At 44.0% G+C, this 22,307-nt stretch overlaps 1 protein-coding gene across 2 annotated transcripts; it reads right to left on the reverse strand.

The window, feature by feature from the left end:
* Nucleotides 1-872: 872 nt before the first annotated feature.
* LRP11 (LDL receptor related protein 11) lies at nt 873-21,138 on the reverse strand. 2 transcript variants are annotated; one of them, XM_061471526.1, is made up of 7 exons: nt 20,519-21,137; nt 15,420-15,580; nt 12,199-12,340; nt 9,816-9,941; nt 8,884-9,093; nt 2,555-2,656; nt 873-2,299 (listed from the first exon to the last, which is right to left on the reverse strand). In XM_061471526.1, exons 1-7 carry the CDS (start codon nt 21,030-21,032, stop codon nt 2,145-2,147), a joined length of 1,410 nt encoding a protein of 469 aa, XP_061327510.1. In that variant the 5' UTR covers nt 21,033-21,137; the 3' UTR covers nt 873-2,144. The 2 variants fall into 2 exon arrangements, with proteins under 2 accessions (XP_061327510.1, XP_061327509.1); XM_061471525.1 differs by lacking the exons at nt 873-2,299; nt 2,555-2,656 and adding an exon at nt 8,186-8,493 and having other exon boundaries at nt 20,519-21,138.
* Between the last annotated feature and the right edge of the window lie 1,169 nt (nt 21,139-22,307).

Consider the following 22,307-nt stretch of genomic DNA (forward strand, 5'->3'; position numbering starts at 1 on the left):
TGCTTGAACATATTTATCCTTGACTGTGTCATATGCAAAACCCACAAAGGTTGATTCCCCTTGCAGCAGCATAACAACACAGCCAACATGCTGTTGGGTAAAGTGACTAGAAAGCTGAGCAGCTTCTTGCAGCATGGCTGTACTGGCTGGCTTATGCTCCATGTAGTATCTCGCTGTGATCCTGCCCAGAACACAACCAAACCTTTTGTTCTCCTGCTGGCTGCAGGCTAGGGTTTTAGTAATAGGAGCACTACAGGGACAGTGAGAAAAGACTACTTTTCTTGCTGCTATCATAAGATGATGAAGTAGAATTAGATATTTAACCAAAACCTCAAATTTCAATGATGGGAAACAACATCCCAACCAGCTGAGCAGTGCGTGCTTCCTAGGAGGCTGTATTTAAAACGTAATCTTTTGGATCTTGTGCTATTTGCCATGCCTGCTGTAGGCTAGGATTGAAGAGAGGCCATGCTCTGCAAGTTAGAAACAGGCAGCATCAGCAGAAAGTCTCCTGCACCTAATGTAATGCTGAAGTACAACCAGACTTTGCCTAATGTGGCAGAAGGGCTCTGAGCAAGGAGCACAGCAACTGGATTCCCTGGGTGGTTAGCACACCAGCTCTGCCACTGCTGTCACTCAGCTCAAGTACTACTCAAGAGACAGGTCATGGAGGTAGATGCCCTGTTCTTCTCAGTATTCCTAAAACAGAACATCTCAATAACTCATACGTATCTCTGCAACATCATACATGCTGCAGCTTCTTTTAAGGTTGTTTCACAGAAAGAAGAGATGTACTTCTGTCTGCTCTCATGCTATGGTCTTGTAGCACAAAATTTAGCTGGTAGCTGAAAATAAAGACAATGAAAGAAATATAAGAATAAAATAGGTTTATTAGAGCTATTTTACATGAAGTAATCAAGACTGAGCAACTTGAAGAACTATCTGTATACCATGGCAATATTCTCGCTGACTTGAAGGTACTGAAGTACAAAAGACGACATACAAAAAGATGCATGCCTCATTTGACTCTGGTTTTATTGGGACCCATGATGAATGTGGCATCCTTGGACAGTCAAACAAGACAGACAGCACGGTGTGTATATATAAATGTATATATAACATGTACTGTACACGTTTTACTGTTAACACATCTGAAGTTCACTCACGTATATCAATTACTTGCTCCTAATTCTATGAAAATTTTGCTGGGGTGAGGGCAGGTCACCGAAGCTTCCAAGCTTTGCAGGGAGTTATGGAATAACCAGGAGGAATCCTACACTCCGGTGTCACAGGTAAAAGCCGCTGCGTGCTGTTCTCCCATGTCATGAAGGGTGCCGAGCCAGGCGTGGAAGAGGCTGAGCAAGCCCTGAGCTCCAGGGAGAGACACGGCTCTGGGATTGCACATAACTGCTGTCGGGTACTGGTAAGTCCAAGCTCATCTGCCAATGACTTGTGTTTTTTCATTTTAGCATTTAGTAAGCATGGCTCTGTCAGCTGCACAGAGGTTTAAACTACTGATGAAAAAAAGATGCTTTGTTCCTTATATCCCAAATTTCATTACAAAAGCTGGTGCTTCGGTAGCGATTGCTTTTAATTAACAAACCAAGATGAATTCTTTAATGACAATACTCCCGGTGCATCAGGTGGAAGGTACACAAATCAGTCTCTGCTGGACAGTGAATAACACATTGGTCTGGAGGGTCCCGGTCCCCAGGGTGGAGCACAGCGGCAGCAGCACTGGCAGAGCAGGGCAGCACAGGCTTCCTTCTGTGCCTTGGCCGGCATGGCTGGGGCTGCTGGGCTGGGGCTGTGCTGGTGCCCTGGCCCTGGGGCCTGCTCTGCCATGGCCAGGACCCTGACAAGGCAAGGGCACCCTTCATCCCCTTTGGGGAGTCCCCAGCTTGCAGTGTCTTCTACTCAAGAGCCAACTGGGGCTATTTCCAGGATCCTGAATGCTTCTGTTTCTCTGAGCATGGCCACCTACCCAGTTTCTTATTTATCACTGAAGGGGAATAAAATGTTCCTCATCTCACAGGCTTCTTCTATACTTGAAACTCAACTAAAAGTTTTGGTCCTTTTTTATAGAGGCAGAGGTTCATGGACAGAGGAGAAAGGGGAGAGAACAACTGACCTAAATCCCATGTTTAGAGATACATCCCATTAATGAGGTAATCAGACTCTTCAGATGTAATGGGCCGAGCTTTTTTCAGCTTCTGTCTCACTAAACGCAGTCTGCAAGCAACCATAAGCAGCAGTAAAGCGGTGATGGCCAAGCCTAAGGCTAAGGGTAACACAGCACCTACAAGGATACAGTGAGAAATTGGTAGAGAAATGATGATTTTTTTTTTCCCTTTAAAAATACAGCCAATCTATCACTTAGCTGCTAATATTTGGAGCAACTCTTGCTGTGAAACTGAACTGTCTGATCTGGTATGTTAGGAACAGTTCAGAATATGGAGGTATGTTATTCAATTACCGACTATAGTATCTGCATCTCCAGCACCTGGCTGAAAAACTAACATAATTCAGTATGAATTCACATGGTCATTCTTACCTGTTTCTGGGACTGGACGATTACCTCCAAGCTGGTCTCTCTTTGGCACCATTACGCCATTCCCATTTTTATCATCTGTTCTTCTCCCTGAGGAACTGTTATCTGCACAAAGTCAAGCAGGATAAATGCATATTGCAGTTCAGTGACTCAGGAAGTCTTATCCACAGGACACTAGAATTGAATAATGTGAAAGTGCTTAAATTTTGGGGGACCTCCCCCCCCCCCCCCATAGTTTAAGGACTTCTGACTCTGATTGCATAACTTGAATTTTGAAATAATGTGAAATTGAAGCTAAAATGTTAATTCAGCTTTGCATGGCAAACCGTGGGATCATTTAGGACCCGGGTAATTATAGACCAGTCAGCCTTACCTCCATCCCTGGAAAGGTGATGGAACAACTTATTCTTGACACCATCTCTAGGCATATCAAGGATGAGGGGGTCATTAAGAGCAGCCAACATGGCTTTACCAAGGGGAAGTCATGTTTGACCAACCTTATAGCCTTCTATGAGCAAGTAACTAGGTGGATGGATGATGGTACAGCGGTAGATGTGTTTTTTCTTGATTTCAGTAAGGCATTTGATACTGTCTCCCACAGCATCCTCATAGACAAGCTATGTGGGCTTGATGATCAGGTAGTGAGGTGGATCAAGAACTGGTTGGAAGGAAGAAGGCAGAGAGTTGTGGTCAATGGGGCAGAATCTAGCTGGAGGTCTGTGACTGGTGGAGTCCCTCAGGGGTCGGTGCTGGGACCAGCGCTGTTTAATATTTTCATCAACGACCTGGATGAGGGAACTGAATGTACCCTCAGCAAGTTTGCTGATGATACTAAACTGGGAGGAGTGGCTGACACACCAGAGGGCTGTGCTGTCATTCACCGAGACCTGGACAGGCTGGAGAGTTGGGCGGAGAGGAACTTGATGAAATTCAACACGGGCAAGTGTAGAGTCTTGCATCTGGGGAAGAACAACCCCATGTACCAGTACAGGTTGGGGGCTGACCTGCTGGACAGTAGTGAAGGGGAAAGGGACCTGGGGATCCTGGTGGATAGGAGGATGACAATGAGCCAGAATGTGCCCTTGTGGCCAAGAAGGCCAATGGCATCCTAGGGTGCATTAGAAAGGGTGTGGTTAGTAGGTCAAGAGAGGTTCTCCTCCCCCTCTACTCTGCCTTGGTGAGGCCGCATCTGGAATACTGTGTCCAGTTCTGGGCCCCACAGTTCAAGAAGGGCAGGGAATTGCTTGAAAGAGTCCAGGGCAGAGCTACAGAGATGATTAAGGGAATGGAACATCTCTCTTATGAGGAGAGGCTGAGGGAGCTGGGACTCTTTAGCTTGGAGGAGACTGAGGGGTGACCTCATCGATGTTTACAAATATGTAAAGGGTGAGTGTCAGGATGATGGAGCTAGGTTTTTTTCAGTGATGTCCAGTGATAGGACAAGGGGCTATGGGTGCAAACTGGAGCATAGGAGGTTCCATGTGAACATCAGGAAAAATTTCTTTACTGTGAGAGTGACAGAGCCCTGGAACAGGTTGCCCAGGGGGGTTGTGGAGTCTTCTACGTTGGACAAGTTCCTGTGTGATGTACTCTAGGTTACCCTGCTCTTGCAGGAGGGTTGGACTAGATGATCTTTTGAGGTCCCTTCGAACCGTTAGGATTCTGTGATTCTGTGATCATTTTCCACTTTCCAAACTTCCATAATGGGGGATAGACCAATCTGAGCTAAAACATCACTGAAGAAGTCACATATAGTTGAAAATGAGGCCATTTCAAATTATGTTGACCTCTACCCTTGAAACTTGTAAAGCATAGGCTGGTTACACAAATCACCTTAATCGCCAAATCAACTTAAGTACTTGCAAGACATCAGAATACATGCAGTGAACATTTCAAAGAGGATGGCTTAGAGTCTCTTCCGCTTTGTGTAGTACGAAGATATTGCAGAGCATTGTAACTACACAGGAATAGATAAATCATACTTTGCTGCCAAGAAACATTCATGTTGGGAGTGCAGGCAGCTGCAGTTTTGCTTTGGAAAAATAGAGTAACTCAGCTGGGACTCCGTCCTCCTCCCCTCCCACTGAAGTCCTACACCTATGACTATGGGGTTGCTTTGTGCAAGACTGACAGCTTAATCCACCAACACCCTCACAAAAAGAACTACACCCATGTTTTTAAATGTAATGACTGTATTTGATTTTTATTAATAACATAAACATTGAAGGGCACTTTGTGCTGTGATGCATTTGCTGGCAGCCCTCGCAACTGAGACAGTGCCAGTGGAAACACACTATGCTACAAGATCTGTAAACTATGAATGTGAAACGTTGTAATTGGGTTTACACCTACTGGTGGGTGTTAAAGAAGTGTTCGAGTGAATTAGCTCGATACCACTGGTATCTCCCACCCACCACCACCAGCTCCAAAGGGCTGCAGGGCACACCCCTGTCAAATGGCAGCAGCAAATACATGTGACTTACTTAAAGCTTAAATTGTTTCACTTATATTGGCACGAGGTTAGTGCAGATGTCCCCAGTGTAAGGCACAATGCAGCCTCCCAGGCTCTGCCTGCACTGCCCTGCCATTATGGCTAGGGGTGCACTAACTTCACGTGTTAGGAAACGCCGTTGTAACAAGCCACAGCCCCTGCTCTCATCTGGCTCTTCAAGTCGTTCTGCCATGTAAAGGGGACTTAAGGAAATGCTAAGTGTAAATTGTACTGGATTTAAGGTACCTCTATGGTATCAGAGCTGTGCAAAATAACCTGAATGTACTGAGACTGAAATCAGCAGCTGTTTTCTGCTCCTGTCTTCCCTAAATAAAGTTAAATGAATATTTGTCTTTATTATGAAAGTACCCAAAAGGCCTCGTCTCTTCTTATAGCTGCTCCACTCTGTAGGCCTCAGCTAGATCTGAATGCCTGTTTTATAAACTTGGTTCCTTGCTATTTGAGTAAAGGGAATATTTAAGTCAACTGCTTGTAAAGACATCTGGCAGACAAATCTGAATGTAGAGAGAAGCTTAGCAGGAAAATTGTGGAAGGGTTGAAGAATAACAGAATCCTTTCAGTGAAGCTTAAAGGGTCTTGTTATGACTTGTGGCTGTTCTTAGAGGACTGGAGGGGCTATCAGAGTCAATAGGACTGAAGGGGCTATCAGAGTCAATACTGTGTGGGGGCTGGAATGTATCAAAGCTGTCAGAGACCACGGGAAGGAGAAACTACAGCTGGCAATTAAGAGTGACCATGAGAAGGAAGAACTACAGCTGGCAATTAAGAGTGACCTGTCCCTGACTGGTACTTGGAAGATGCTGGAACTGGCAAGGAACAAGGATGTCGGAACTGGAAAGAGGATGTCAATAAGAAAATCAGATAGAACTTTCACCTGATGTAACTGCAAGGCAAACACAGATGTGCTTGGCTAATTGCTTGGAAGCATATAAATATCATGTAATCTTTTCAATAAACGATCCAGCCTGCACTCTACTCCTGGGTCCGTGCCTCCATCCTCACAATACTACTCAACATCTTACCCGTTACCAAGTAGAAAACAAAGACAGATTTCCCCAAACAGGTTTAGGAGCCTGACATTAAACATGTTATGTGGGTTTCATTTTATTTTCGCTTTCTCTTCATTTTCTAGTCCATGCCTAGGAAACTGCAATTTATAGCCTTTTCCAGCTACCCTAAATCAGAGATCTAGGTTATTGCTACTGCTGTTGATGCCTCTGCAGCAAAGCCATGACGGTGACTTGGGCGCTCAGTCAAACGCTGTCCAGCCCTGAGTGGCACTGCACATCAGCTGGCATGGGCAGCTGGGGAGAGGCAGAGACCCTGTGCCAGGGGAATGCAAAGCTGTTACAGTGATTTATACGCTTGAGTTGGCTATGCTGGGGAGTGCAAATCTCACTTGTGAACTGAACCTGTCTGCATTGACCATGTTTGCTACACTGGCTGTTGCTGCTAAAAGCCAGCCCATTGCTCACTCCAATGTGCTTTGCTGCAACTGTTATTTTTGTTATATTAATTTACAAGTGAAGCAGTGCTGGAACATGCAGCAGGGCTTGAGAGCTTCTTTGGAGAAAGGTATCTGGATGCATGCAAGGTCAACTCTAGGCCAACAAGCAAGATTATCATCTTGGTCTAACAAAGACCTTTACAGTGTGACCTGGAGGCATAGGCTCTGCGTTGGCACCAGCAGCAGGTGCCACTGTCTCAGGAGACCACTCCAGAACAGGATTTTTGCCAGTGGAATTGCTGAACTTCTGAGGCTATTCACTGCTGCTTGCTTCTCCTCAAAAACTTATCTAGCAATTACTGCCCTCCTAAACACTTTTCCAGACAGGCTTCATGGCACTGTTCCAGTGTTTCCATGTCTCATTTTTGTAGCACCTAATTATTAGATTTGGTCTGTAACCTCCTTGAGATGGCAGTAATGGAGAGATCTGGGTGGGGTTTTAGGAAAAGGTTAGATGCCTGTCTCCTCAAATCCATAAAGACTGTGATGCTTGCCAGTGGAGCAGGACTTGAACCTCTTTGGACCTCTGGGAATCATTCACACACAGCCTGCGATTCCTGTGGAGCTTAAGTGTCTGCGTCAGATTTTGGCAGCTGGGCTTTGGACCCTGCTACCTAGCACCCCTTCATGTCCCACCACATGCACCTCCTTTGGAACTGGTCTGTAGGTAACTTAAAAACTTACTGAGCTGTTTGCTGCTTTTCTGGTTAAAAGTACTGGGCTCTTGGGTCCTTCTATTCTACAAGGAAATCCTTAAGTATCATTTAACTGAAACTAAATTCCAGATAAGCCTTGTCAAAAGAGCAACATTAAACCCCCAAGGATTAAACCCCAGACATGGTCAGCTGAAAATCCTCTGTCTAAAACAGAAAAAGGTTAGAGCAGCTGCTGGCAGTTCACTGATCACTGCTGCCCCATTACATTCATTTTAGTTTTATAATTTTTTTTCTTTTACTGTCTACTGCTGTGCACAAGCCTTGAGAGCAAGACTGGTGCAAGTAAGTCACTACGATGGGTAAACACAGAAAAGGACTGTGCAGAAGTGCCATGCTTTTGCGTGCATTTCCAGTTATAACTTCTGATTATAGGTTGCAAAAGTTGGTGACCTCAGTTCTGGTTTTACTTCTGGATTCACAAGCCCAGTGGCTTTTGAGACCTGCTTAGCAGTTGACTTTCCATTGGAGCTTGCAATGCCCTTTGGCAATTTCATATTTAGTTTGGGTGGCCCTGTATTAGGTGTCACATGGGACTATGTGAGCAAGAAGCAGAATTTTAAGTCATTCCAATAAGGAGCACAGAGGTCATCTACACTGCCAGAAGAGGGGGCAACATTTGGGAGAGAATTTCACTATCAGTTCCTACATATTCACTGAGGCAGCCCAATCCTTTAAGAATGTTGTTTTCATTCCTTTTGGGGTCTCCACAGATGCAGTACAAGCATCTGAAGAAACATCACATTGCCAACCAGGGCAGTGCTCTTTACATGAGTCAGGAGCAGAGGGCACTGAGCACTGCTCTGTTGTAACAAGAAAATAAAGCTGTTTATAAACAGCTGTGTCCTGGGGAGCAAGAATCAGTGTAAATCATGAAGAAATAAAAGTGAGAGGTCTCATAATCATATTATGCTCTTTGCACACGGTTTTATTCAGCTGTCATTTCTGCTCATTTTAATTCACCAGCAGAAATTTTGAAAGACACACCAATTTCACTGCAGCTTCTGGAGCTTTAGCAAGGCAAGGGCTGGTGACTGCCTTACTAAATCATTACACACTGACTCACAACAGAATATGGAGGAGAAACACTACAGAGAGTACTGCGGACTTGGAGTTGCTTTTTACCAAAGACTTGTCTATAGTGATGAAAGATTTCTTCTGCCCTGGAGACACACTTCAGGAAAAAGTGCCCATAATAGTCAAGGTCTGACTTCAGAAGAAGAAAGAAAAATATTAGTCTTCGGTTAGCACCAGGAGAAAAGCAGTTACTCTCACCCTGCAGATTTAAAGAGCTTTATACATCAGCTTACACAGCTGAGCCTGTGGCAGAATCTGTGTTTAGCTCACTGCATGTTTTGTTCCTTAGACTATTCTTTTCCTAGCATTCCTACATTTCAGCTTTCCTTTCACACCGGGTAAGAACCATGACAATTATAAAGCAATACCTACTTTTATTACAAGCTGCTTCTGTATTTGTGACATTTGCAAATTTTTACTCTTAGCCAGGCACCAAAAGACAATTAAAATAAACTCAAGGTGCAAGATGTTTTCTTTCTTTAAAGAGAACGATTTACTGAAACTGATTCGTTTCAACTCTTACCTGGCACAAATCCACTGATTTGTTTCTTTGGTCCCTGAGAAAGCGATTGGTTTGTCATGTCTGCATCCACTGAGAGAAGAGGTTGATTTCTGGCAGTGGCTTTCAGGGTGATTTCTGCAGAGTTTTCATCTGCGGTTTCTGGCAGTCCTACAGTCCTTTGCTGGGTAGTGCCAAGAGCTGCATGTGTCACTGTCTTTCGACCTGGGCTGACTACGTGAACAGAAACAAAAATCATACTTTTTGTACAGAGTTGAAGGGGATGGTAGTGTTCTGATGGAGACTTTCTGATACGGGCCTTGAGGCAGGATAAACAACCTCCTCAGGTTCAGATACATGATGAAGTGTGACTTGTAGATACACAGCAAGTTACCAATCGCCTGCTGACAGCTATTACACAAAAGTATATCCATGAACTCTACAGTGAAATCCAGGCACTGAAATAACAATGGAATAGTGGTTATCCATTGAAGTAATTCACCCCTAATGATTTCTGTTCACTTAGCTGAGCAGAGGCACGTATTGAGGATGACTCATGAAACACTGGTTCCCCTACATGCTCACATTCCAGTGTTTCAGATTCTAGCAAGGTACATAACTGAGACACCCTTTCAGATCAAGACCAGGCTCTTTGTTTCTAAAATCATTACGCAAGTAAAGGACTGATTTTTTTAAACGATGAGAACACAAAATCTGCCATTTGGGGACCTTTAACAGTTTTTGTATGCCTTGAAGAAAAGGGAGTTAATTTCTGAGCATCTGCTGTATCCACACATTAAACCATCCCATGTGCTACTTCCGACAAAAGGCTCTGTGGTGGGAGCAAGCTGACTGCTCCCTCTCTCAGGGATACAAGCCACAGAAAGGGCACCACTGCCCTTTGGTCATTCAGGCTGTAGTTACTTTCACAATCTTCTGTGGCCTGGCACACTTACGGTTCTGGCAGAAAGTTTCATCTGATCCATCAGGACACTGTCTCACGCCATCGCAAGCAAATGTGATGTCAATGCAGCATCCATCATCACAGATAAACTGGTAACGAGAGCAAACCCCGACACAGGCTGTTGAGAAACAATTACCAAATTACCAAAACAGAAATAATAGAATAGTAGAATCATAGACTGGTCTGGGCTGAAAGAACCTTAAGATCATCTAGTTCCAACTTCCCGTGCCATGGGAAGGGATACCTCCCACTAGACCAGGTTGCTCAAGGTGCTGTCCAACCTGGCCTTGAACACTGGCAGGGATGGAGCACTAATCCAAGCAGTAAATACTGAGTCAAAGAGTAAAATCTGCAGCACCAAGGAAAAAGCAAAACCATGCTATGTCAAGAAGGACAATGAAGAAGGTAGAAAGCTAAAGAAAGGCGAGGCTCAGCTATATGATGCTATACTGACATAGAAGCTAATACAGCTAATAGCTGGCACCCTCATCACTACTCTGGCAATCTCTTTACTATAGGAATACTCAACCTGGAGGCTGTTGCACCTTAGACCCCGTGCAGCACCCCTACAGCACCTTAAACCCTGCTGGACTGAGCTAAAAGGAGATCTGCCCAGGCTTAAAAGACACAGGACAGTCCTGAAAATAGATGAATGAAATCTCTATGGCTGTAACTGCATCTCTCCAACATATAATTCCTACTATACACCCATTCTGTATTTCTGACAATATGTTATTTTACATGCACACATAGGGACTACATGGGATCTTGTATGGTATGTTTTCTGCAGCCTAATTAAAATACTAAAAGAATGCTCATCCTTTATTTACATCAGCAATCCACTGGCTTCAATCCAGCACATGCCAGAACAGGACAAAGCACAAGGCCTCACAAGGGATCTTCATCAGAAAGAACTGATTGCTGCCTGCTTTAATATTTACATTCCACTGGAAATGGAGAAGGTCCCTGGACAGTTCAATCTGCATACTAATACCTTTCCTGAAACCCATTCTGACCTTGTAATCATCAAGTGTTTACATTCGTGCCTTTGTCTTTCCAACAGCAGTGTAGTTCATTGCTTTGTGGAGTATTATCAAATTCAGTGTTTGGTTAATGTAATAGCAAATTGATTTGCATAAAGAAGTCACAGCTTTTGGTTGTTAACCTGCTATGTACCAACATGTGCAACGCCAAAGGAAGAATGGCAGGAACACAGGCACCTGTTCAAAACTCCTAAATTCACGCTTAGAAAATGCGTCTCCTGATCTTTGGCACTAATAATCACACAATTCTTGCATGCATTAAGGCACTGGGCATTGGTTTAATTCCAGCAGTAGCATCTGAATTGCAAACGTACTCAGGGAACGAGAAGAAAAACTGCAGCCCATTCTCTATGCGTTCCATGCAAAAGACACCACAGACAACCACAGCAAGCAGCCAATAAATAAACCAAAAAACCTCTCTGGCTGCTTTAGCTGAATTAAACATTAATGAATACCACTCAATCATCCATTACTGGAATAAAGGCATTATTAAGCATACTTGTAGCTGTTTTTTTGTAATATAAATTTATTGCCATAGGGACTACTCTCTCACATAGAGATATTGCACTGGTGGAGAGCAAAGTTCTCACTGGCTAAGCTGAACATACTGATGATGCTGTATAACTTTTACTTTATGCCAAAGCGGCAGATCTGTATTACCAACTTGCTAATTACAACAGAATTAGAAATCATTACAGAATTGGCAGCCACTGAAATCTTTTACTTTCTACCTTTTACGCTTGTTACACGATTCTTGAGCTCAGAGTTTAAAACTGATGGGTCAATTCCAGCTTCAGTTTCCTCAGTAACAAGGCTTTGGTAACAGTCATTGAACAGAAAAGCTTAAATATGTGAAAACAAGAAACCATCTCATCTTTTAGACTACAGATGCAAATCGATATTCTTATGAGTCTGTGCCTCACACATACTATTAACTGATTTTAACTGGGTCTTCCCTATAACACAAGCCCTGTCATGGTGCACGCACCATCTGACTATATAATGAACTGTTACGATGTGCCTGATACATATGTCAGTATTTCATTTTTCCAACCCTGCATGCTTATTAGCAATACAAGGATGAACATTTAAATGCTTGAAAGTATTATTGCTCTAACAAACAAGCGATGCTTCCTTGCCCCTAACTCTGAAACAGCAATTCAAAGGTGAAAGAGATGTCCTCATGTAATGAATAAGGGCAAAATAAAACACTAGAAATGGATTTCTAGTTATTAAAACACTAGAACTATGATTTCTGCCCCCATCAAGACCCTTGCTCTGAATACCACACCGCGGGTGTCACACAGGCAATGGCTCCCGTCATTTTCTCACCTACTGCAGAATGAACCATGGGCAGAACGGTCACAGAGATGTTGTCAGAGCTCCGCTGACCTGCGGTGTCTGTCACAGTTAGCTGGAAAATATATGCTCCTTCCTGAATGTGAGACAGTTTCAGTGTTCCTGGTTGTGGTACCTGATGAAAGAGAACAGCAAAAAAAACCCACACTGGTATAGAGGATCCATCCGTAAATTTGTAGGACTAGGGAGCTCATTTCTGTATAATGCTTTTCATACAGATTCAATACCTCTCTTAAGTGTAGCCAGCCCACTCAAGCATGCGTATCAACATGTGATGTTTTGATTTTTTTTTTTGCATCCAGGTGTAAAAATAAACATGCCTAAGATTTATGTAACTTTCCTTTGTACACTCAGTTCCCTGAGCACTGGATGATAAATGGAAACACAGATTTAGCTTGAATTGTCAGTAACTGGGAATGCAATTTGAGAAGGTATGCAGTAAAATACTATTTTGTTCTCTGTCAAATTAATCTGTAGACAGTATACATGTATCCAAAGAAGTTACTTTTGCTATATATTGATTTATGATAAGGTGATTGATAGCACTGCTTTATGAATAAGACTGCCCACCTTTGTCCAGTATGACATTTGATGTAGTCACTTACAACTTTTACAAATTGCTGAACTGAATTTTTCCATGCCGAGCACTGGATGTCCATGCTTTGCTCGGAACCAGAAATAAGTTCACCTATAGTGAGTGACCTAAACATTAGGTTTCAGGAAGTCATGTGATACAAATACAGAAACAACTTACACTGGATTAGATCTTGAATAAATTAATAAAATAACTTTTACAATGATAATTTAGAACAGATACCAAACTGGCATTACCAGTATAACAGTCATTTAGAAGTAAGTTTGTATAAAATGAGTGCAAATGTTGAACCTTTTTTAACCTTGTGACAATTACCAGTCACAAATAACTCCAGCTGTCTGTGAATTCAGTAACACATACAGTAACTACAGAAAACACTCAAGTTTATTGGACATATAGTGTGTTTTTACGAAGGAAGCACACAGGGCTATATATCCATCTAATATTAAAATGAAAATTCAATAAAGAACTTTGGATTGCTTATTTAAAGTTGTTTTTCATACCTAAAATGGAACAGTTTTCAATAAATATGGTAATAGTCCTAAACACAGCTTTACATGAGGGTGTATTGATAAATGCATTTTTCTCTTCTGGTAAGTGAATTTCCTAACTGAAATTGCTTTCATTTTCTATTTATGTGAATGCACTCAGTTATGTGATCATGTTGTTGATAACCTCCTGATGGAGTACATGACCCCTTAGAATTTTATTCTTTAGTGTTTTACAGAGATACATATGCTCTAAAAAGCACCTGCTGCTCTTTACCATGACTGCTGGGAGAGCAAATATAGTATTTAAAACTCATGAGTCATGGAGTCCAGCTCTCTTCTCAGTGCAGAGCCAGAGAAATGCCATTATGAATGGCATTCATGACTTATGAATACGGTGCCACTCCTCCAGGCATGCTCTGTGCTTTCCTTTTTATCTCTGCCCTGCCCTGAAGAATGCCCAGCAGTACCTGCGTTCTTACAAACTCTGACTCAAACTAGACAGTAAATTTCCATATAATCAGCACTAAACAACAAACACCCCATAACTGCCCCTAAGTGTCACAGAGCTGCACAGCTACAGCATATGGGTAGCAATCTCAGAAGCAAATTATCTAAGAAGCAATAATCAGTCACAATAGAAAAACAATTTCCACTGGCTTCCTTCTACAATGTGGTTAAGATCTCTTTATAGCAGTCCTTCCCCCTCCTCTACCTTCTATTTATTCTTTGGTATGTAAGTGCAACACAATGCCTGCCTTTTATCTTATTTAAACATAGTACCATTCTTCTTTGTAGCTATGGATTCGTGTATTGTTTGCTCAGAATAAATGACATGAAATCCAGTAACATCAGCATAGCAACTAAAGCACTAAAGACGGAAAATGAAGGCTGTATGAAGAAAAAAATAAAATCACACCTATAATATCTCGCAACTATACTTAAAAGACTTTGTTCAAGTCTTTTCTATGTATTATTCTGTTCACACTCCTTATCAAAGCCTTTTGAACTTTTACTTTCAAGACAATAAAATAATAAATGAAGCTGAAGAAACTCACAGTGGTCTCTGACATGACAGTTTCAAATTGCAGCGCAGCTTCAAGCCACTCAGAACTGGCTGACCGCAGTCACCCTTTCAAAGATGTGGAACTTGCAGCAGAATACACAACTTTCAAAAGCATGCAGCACTGGCTTAACTAATGCTTTTGAACAGCTCTTCCTAACCACCAGCAGCACCTCAGCAACAGTAAAGTCTGTGGTCCACACCTACTCCCCTTTACATGTCCCTCTCTAGGTGAAGTTCCCAGTGTGCCCTGAATACTGTGGGTTGTGAACAGACTGTGAGTAAACTCTATGGGTTTGAGACATTTTTTCCTTCCTTTTCTACTGCTCCTAAAACATTCACAAAGAAAGGTGGGATGGAGAATCCCTCTCCTGATGGTTAATTTTAAGTTAATATTTTAATTAATTAATTAATTAATTTTAATAATTAAGCCAAATTGAAGCAGAAATTGTATGGATGTAATAAAATAGTATAACAAGGTTTACATCACACATTTTTTTGCAGTTTCTCCGTAAGCACTGACAAAAGACTGTTGGTGAAAATTCGTTGTTACTTTTAGTAACTGAATTACTGAGATGTCTCTAAACTGGATCACAGAAGCTGAAAACCAAGTCCAGTGAGCACAAACAATGGTGAAAGCAGAGCTGAAATGCAGTAATTAACATCTGCTTGTTAGCTGCTGCCTGTCTCATGCCATCCTATGTACAGATGAACTGTATAAACCTCTAGAAATACTCACTGGAACAAACCCCCCAGGATCATGGTACAGTCCCCATCACTGCAGGTTTTTAAGATGTGCTTGAACAGGTAAAATAATCCCATCTAGGCCCCTTGTCCCACAAAAGCTTGGACCAGATAATCTTCTGAGGTCCCTTCCAACCTGGGTTCCTCTATACTTCTATGAAATAAGTGCTCAAGCTTTACATTCATCCCAATGTTGGTGCCTGGTCGCCATATCCATTTCAGTAATATTTTTAGTTCTACATTTAAAACAGTATGAACATATCAATCTGCAAGTAACTGGCCATGGGTGAGATTGCACGTGTACCTTCATTTCAACTGATGAGTCACCTTGCAGCAGGGTCCACTCATACTGCACAATTCCATGGTCATCTGAACTTTCTCGCCCATCCAGAAGCACCCAGTCGACAGGCAACTGCAGCACAATATCTTGTCCTGCCTTGCACCGTGGAGGCTCATCATATTCTTCTAGAATAAAAAAAAAGAAGCTCTTTTATTTATCAGGGTAAGTCAAGTGACTTTATATAAAATGTACATGTGTGTTTCACTAACACAACACACAGCACGGTTAGCATCAGTGTAGTTTTTAATCTGAAAATGAAAATGGATTTAAATATGAATTACATACATATTCAGATGGCAGTTACTGCACACCTTTTACATCACCCTGCATAACTTCATAGGCTTTTAGCTACCTTTTTATAATACACGTTTACAGGAGTGAAAGACATATTTAACAAAAGCTGACTGGCAAAGCAGTGTACATACTGATTACAAAACATCAGAAATGACTGCTGATTTTAAGTGCCGAATTTAAGACATTCAAAGCTTGATTTTCATACTATTTAGGATTTGTAGCATCTTGCTATATTCAAAGTACAATACTTATTGATTAAAATTGTGAGTACTAAGTACTTTTGCCAATCAGACTACAAGTTTTCAGATCAGGCTAACAAACCTCATGATATATTAAGTGATATGGCATGTGAGAAGTGGTTTAAGATATCTGCTCTGCAACCATCAGGCAATGCAGGGAAGAGAGAGAGATAAAATCCATCCTACAAGTCAGCATTTGACAAATTTAGCCACAAGACTGTATCTTTCTGCAGCTACCTACTCAGGTGTCATTCCTTCTCTGGCATGGGATGTTCCTGGCCCGCTGAAGTGTGAGAATGCATTCTGCTCTTTTACCTCTCAAAGGATATTCTGTAAAGGATGTTGATGTTAAGCTCAGAAAAAAATCTATTGAACATGAGGCTGTAACTTCACTCAGTGTGGGCAGAGCTGCACCAGGAAAGTAAAGGTGTTTTCCACATCAGCACAGGGATTCCCCCTTGCACATGCTCCTCTCCAGTATTAAGAACTTGCTTGAAGGAACAGAGCAGTGGGGCAATATTTTGTCAGAGACTGAACAGCAAACTTTCTATTTCTTGTTTTTGTCAGTAGAAGGAAAGGTGTAGAAAACTTCAAGGCAAATGCCTTAAGTTAGTAAAACGTACAAATAACTGAAAACAGGGGCTAATAATAGAAAGTATGAAACAGTTCTTGTTCATTCAGCTGGCACAGGAAGCTTTGCCTAATTTGTATGCGCTCAGCTCTCAAAACCAACTTCATTTAAAAAGCAAAGTTTAGGTGCAAAAAACCCTGAAACTCATTGTTAATAAACACCAACCTTATGGTGCCAGGGCAACTTTTGTTTGGTACATATGAGTTACACACGGTCTTCACATTATTTACTTCACCAATCACTGTCAAAAAGAGACCGACCTGGATCTGAAACAGCACAGCCCATTCTTCTTCCACTTTTACCTTGGAAGGAGTTTCATGTCCCCTGTCTGGTTTAAATGACTCGGTCAATGCCCACCAGGGGAAGAGACAATCCCACTTCTCCTAAGCCCTAAGCAGTGAAAATATTCTCTTCCCAAACTAACTTTATACTCCACAGTCTGAGTTGCAATGGCAATGTCACCTCATATTTTGGGCAGGTCACAGAAACTTATGCCTGCTCTTTGCTATGGATGAGAAAAAACTGGCCTGAGAGAGAAAAAACTGGCATGGGAGGAGAGAGTCTATTGAGCTGAAGACACTTCTTCCATAGCAAAGTTTCAGGCAATGGAATACATTACCCTCAGTGAGCGAAACACCTCCAAATCTGCTGCTAAGAAGTCAGCATAAAAAAGCAAGGAGGCATACTCCAGAGCCACGTACAATCACTGCTCACAGGAATAAAGGACTACGAGCCACAGGATAGCAGACAAATCAAGCTCAGAAAGCACCTTTTAACTTCTGTTTTGAACTTTTGTTTAGGTTGAATGTAAATAAGCAATATGGAACTGATTTACCAGATCAAGACTTAGATGCTGGAGCTGTCCGCTTTCTAGAAAAGGAGTTGCAACTTTATGAACAACACTTTTTTCTTTGGGGGGAATGCCAATGGCTTAACTTACTCTGCTTCCTCCATCATGATGCAGGCTTTGCCTGCCAGTAACGAAGCTGCCAGCTAGTTTTCCGAATGAAGGCTTTGTTATAAAGGTTATTTCACTGCTGATTCCTAAATGTCTTTGATACTAGTTCACCTTACTGTTGAACTCTCCCATTGCTCACCACTACTGAGGAGCACAGAAGGCAGACATTTCTGGTGAGGCACTCAAGTCCTCTTTCTTTCTATGTCAAAAATTTAAAAATATGCCTAACAAAGGCAAACCCCATTTCCTCTTCCTTCACTATAGGCATATGGGGTTTCACTGTTAACACAGCACAAACTGCCTGGAATTGCAGAGTAAATCCACAGCCAAACCATCACAAACTGGGTGAGAAGGACTTAGATTTACAGTGAAATGGTCAGTCTCACAAATTGATCCCATCACTGCCTGCTCTGGAAGTATACAGATATACACTTGATCTGACAAATACAGATCTGTTACTAATTAAATATGCAATCATTTTTCATTTACTGGAGATCCTTAACATAAATGAAACCACAACACCCTAGAGATCACTGTATACTAATGCTCAGAAGTGTTTCAGAATTATGAGGACACCACATTTATGGATTGGTTTGGCATTATCAAAAAGAAAACAGCAGCAGGCTCAACACCACAGTACTCTGACAAAAAAACAAACAAAATGAAACAAAACCCAGGTAAAATGTGATCCTCTTGTAAAAGAAAATCCTGAAATTAAAAGCTCTTTCCTAAATTTCCTAAATTCAATCATGGGGCGACATAAGGGAGGTGTGCCTTCATCGTCCTGTGATGATGCACGGTTGTCCAGATTAATTTTTCAATGTAATTCAAGAATACAGCAGTAACATAACATCAGACAGCAAAATAATTCAATCTTAATTCTATCTCTCCTGGCTTATGTCACAGCTGACAGATGTTTGCATAACAGTTCATTCTCCTTTGTGGCTTTGCTTTGTCTCCAGTATAATTGCATTAAGAAGTCATAATTCCGTTTCCAATACCACCATCACCCACAAGGCAGACTCTTAAATAAACTTAACAGGATACAGAACAATTTGCAGATTAGGAACTGAAATTGTCTTGTGAGCCCAGTGCTGAAAGTTACAAAAGCTGCCAAAAAGGCAAGGCATTAAAGAATTCCTGAATTTAAAAACTCAAGAAATTCAAGATTTCTAATAGGTCAAGTAACATTTGAACAATAATATTATCTATATTTTGTGACACTACACTCTACATTAGGGCCAGGTTTTAATGGAATTAAGGTAGCTCAAAATGATGGACATTTGAAGGTACTCTGAAAGGTTTTCAAAGAAGCCTAATTCTCTGTGACTTTGATTTAAAATCTAGCCTTAAACCTTCTGTCTTACAAGTTCATACAGGGTTATAAAACACTTACCCAAAACTTGATATATAAATAATGTTGTGGAACTAATACTTTGCCTGTTGAAAATGTCAAAATCATATCTTGGGGTTTTCTGATACCTTAAGCTTGCCTCATCTTCACTGCTCAAGGTCCTCCCTATAGCTGTCTAGTTCATCTGTCAATGAACTTTCCAAAAAGTATGTAGGCTTTGTAACTTCTTGTAGAAAGAGAACTCCTGCTCTCTCTTATTTCCAAGAGATCCCCATTGGCATTCTCATAAAATACGCAAAGGCCAGCGGACCTCAGACCTGAGGTCTCTCCTGCCAAGGGAACAGCAACAGCAGGCGCCACAGTGTCCATTCACGCCACCATTAGGTTTTCTTCATGCAGTGAGTAATTTACTTCAGTAAGAGTACATTTAGGGAAGTACCATCAACAGAAGATAATGAAATTAAGACAAACTGAATTAAGGTGCAACTGTTTAACAACAGGAGCTTCGAGAGTGAGAGTAAGTTCTTTGGAGTGGATGCTAGGAATCAGACTCCATATTTAGAAACTCAGACTTATTTTTCTTTACAGCTGCCTGCTCTGGATTACACTGCTCTCAAATACACCTCAGTGTTGAACAAACTGCTGCTTTGGATGTTGCCCAGATTCCAGATGCGGTATACAGTCTCCATGCTGCCTCCGGACTACTGGTGCAATATCAGAATCATAGAATCACAGAATAGTTAGGGTTGGAAAGGACCTTAAGATCATCTGGTTTCAATCCCCCTGCCATGGGCAGGGACACCTCACACTAGACAAGACAGTTGCCAAAGGCTCTGTTCAGCCTGGCTTTGAACACTGCTACGGATGGAGCATTCACAACTTCTTGGGCAACCTGTTCCAGTGCCTCACCACCCTCACAGTAAAGAACTTCTTCCTTACATCTAACCTAAATCTCCCCTGTTTAAGTATAGATATATATACTTATATACAGCTACATCCTTGTCTTCTTCAGTCTAACTCCCAAGTTCTTAAGCAGGAAAAAAATCTGAATTAAGCGAACGAGTAACCGCTTAGCTGACAACGTTTGGACAGCACCCCCGGGAAGGCGGCCCTGTGCTTGCTCTCAAGCTATGCGCCAGGTGCGGCGTAATCGGCCCCAGCACTTCGCGCTTTCCAGGGTGCCCAACACCCTCAGGACCCCGCAGCCGCCAACACCCGGTCGGAGGTGCGGGGCCCGTGAACATGCTGGTCCCACCAGCCGGCTCCCAGCCGCAGGCCCACCGGCACCACGACGGCTCTAAGAGTCAGCGGTAGCAGGGCCGGCTTCTTCCCAACTCGCACTCCAGGAACATCTGGGACGCCTCAGGGAGGGGTCCCGCCGGCGCTCCCCGTCCTCTCCTCCCGCGAGAGGTTTTCCCTCCTCTCCCACTACGTGGGGGCACCAAATGGCGGCGGAGAGCGGGCCCTGCCGCCGGTCCTGCCCTCCCCGCGTGCCGAGGGCTGCCGGCCGCCATTTCCCCCCCCGCCGTGAGGCCGCCGCTTCTCGGGCCCTGCGCGGCCACCCCCCGGTGCGAAGCCATCCCTTACCCGGCAGCGGGGCGAGGCCGGCGGGGCGGCGGCTGTAGGTGCTGTAGCCGCGGTGCGGGGCGAAGCGGCAGACAGGGCGACCTCGGTGCGTGCAGTTGAAGAGGTAGCAGCCCAGGTCCGCCGCTGTCCCCCGCGGCCGGGGGGGCTCCTGCACCACCGCCAGAGTGCAGCGCGGCTCGGCGCAGCAGGCGTCCAGGCACTGCCGCCATCCCGTCGCGCCGGCGGGGGCCCGCAGGAAGGTGGCGCCGGCCGCGATGGAGTCCTTGGTGCGGATGATCGAGTCGGGCCTGGCGGAAAAGCTGCTACTGCCTCCGCACACCTCCCCGCCGCCTGCTGCCGTCGCAGCTGGTGGTCCCGGCTCCTCCTGCTGCAGCTGCCGGCGAAACTCCTCCAGTAGCGACTCCACGCCCGAGATCTGCGAGCGCAGGTCGGCCAGAGGCGCCGCGCACCACCCGCCTGGCAGCACGGCCCGCCCGGCCAGCGCCGCCAGCAGCACCAGCACCAGCGCCGCCATGGCCCCAGGCGGCGGCGGCGCGCAGGAGAGAGCGGGAGCGGCGGGAGATGCTCCCCCCGCCGGCACCCGCGAGCGCGGCGCGGGGAGGCGCCTACCCCGCCCGGCTGCGGAGCGGCGGCGCTCAGTACCCGCCGCCCTGAACAGCTCCGCCGGGCGGGGCCGCCGTGGCCCCGCTCCCGAGACGGGTCCCGCCCCCTCTTTTCTCCCTCAGGCCTCCCCGCCAGTGGCGGAGGGCGTCGGCTTGGGCCTGGGTCTGGGCGCGTCCGAGCCGGCTTTGAAAAGCGTTTTCTTCTAAAATAATGCCCCAAACGCGTGAGCGAAACCTGGCTTGCGAGAGCCGCCAGGCATGAATATTTGGGAGGGACCTGGTGTGTCAGGGGGCTCCTCCTGGTGTCACTGAATGGTGGTCGCTGAAACTGCTGGTGCTTGGGTGAGTGTAGGGCAATAAACAAAGGAACAAATTGTGGAGGGCTTCCTCCCAGGTGTGGCATTTCTGGTCAGAAACTAGGAAAAAGCCCCCAGTAGTCAAAGCTAACAAACAAAGGTGTGAGTTCTTCAGGTTTAGGAAAAAAATCTCAAACAGGATGCTGGGAGAGAACTTGGGAGCTTTTGAAGTAAAGGCTGAACAAGTTTTGGAGAAATGCTTCCAGGTAAAACTTACCTGTTTTCATAGAAACAGCTCGGTTGGGAAAGACCCATAAGATCATCACCACTACCCCAGGACTGCCAAGACCACCACTAGACCGTGTCACCAAGGGCCTCATCTACATAGAGTCTGAATGGTGATTCCACCACTTCCCCGGGCAGCCTGTTCCAATGCCTGAGCACCCTTTTGGTGAAGAAATATTTCCTGATATCCAACCTCCCCTGATGCAGCTTGAGGCCATTACCTCTTGTCCTTTCACTTATTACTTGAGAGAAGAGACCAGCCACCTCCTGGCTCCATCCTCGTTTCAGGTAGTTGTAGAGAGTGATAAAGTCCCCCCTGAGCCTTCTCTTCTCCAGACTAAACAACCCCAGTTCCCTCAGACTTTCCTCATGAGATTTGTGCTCCAGACCCTTCACCAGCTTCGTTGCCCTATGTCCTTCACAGCTTTTGTTTTAATTTGGTCATGAAATGAAGGCTGTTTCTGTGACACAGGTTAATAACAATGTGACCTCCCTGAACATCAGCAACCCCAAAACCAGATGCCTCATTATTTTTTCATCAGGTGGATGGAGCCTTAAAGAGCAGGGATGGCACATTGAGAACTATTTACTAGCATTGAGAAACAG

This window comes from Pezoporus flaviventris, unplaced genomic scaffold, assembly GCF_033815535.1.
Source record: "Pezoporus flaviventris isolate CSIRO_AGI_PZ_B2104156 unplaced genomic scaffold, CSIRO_AGI_Pfla_v1 ptg000066l, whole genome shotgun sequence".
NCBI classification, from domain to species: Eukaryota; Metazoa; Chordata; class Aves; order Psittaciformes; family Psittacidae; genus Pezoporus; species Pezoporus flaviventris.

Excerpts from the sequence above, each read along its gene's own strand:
- LRP11 (XM_061471526.1), bottom strand. The coding sequence starts at position 21,032 with ATGGCGGCGCTGGTGCTGGTGCTGCTGGCGGCGCTGGCCGGGCGGGCC. Across the intron at positions 15,581-20,518 it reads CGGCCTCGCCCCGCTGCCGG|AAGAATATGATGAGCCTCCA; the intron begins GTAAGGGATGGC and ends TTTTTATTCTAG. Across the intron at positions 9,942-12,198 it reads CATGGTTCATTCTGCAGTAG|CCTGTGTCGGGGTTTGCTCT; the intron begins GTGAGAAAATGA and ends GTTTCTCAACAG.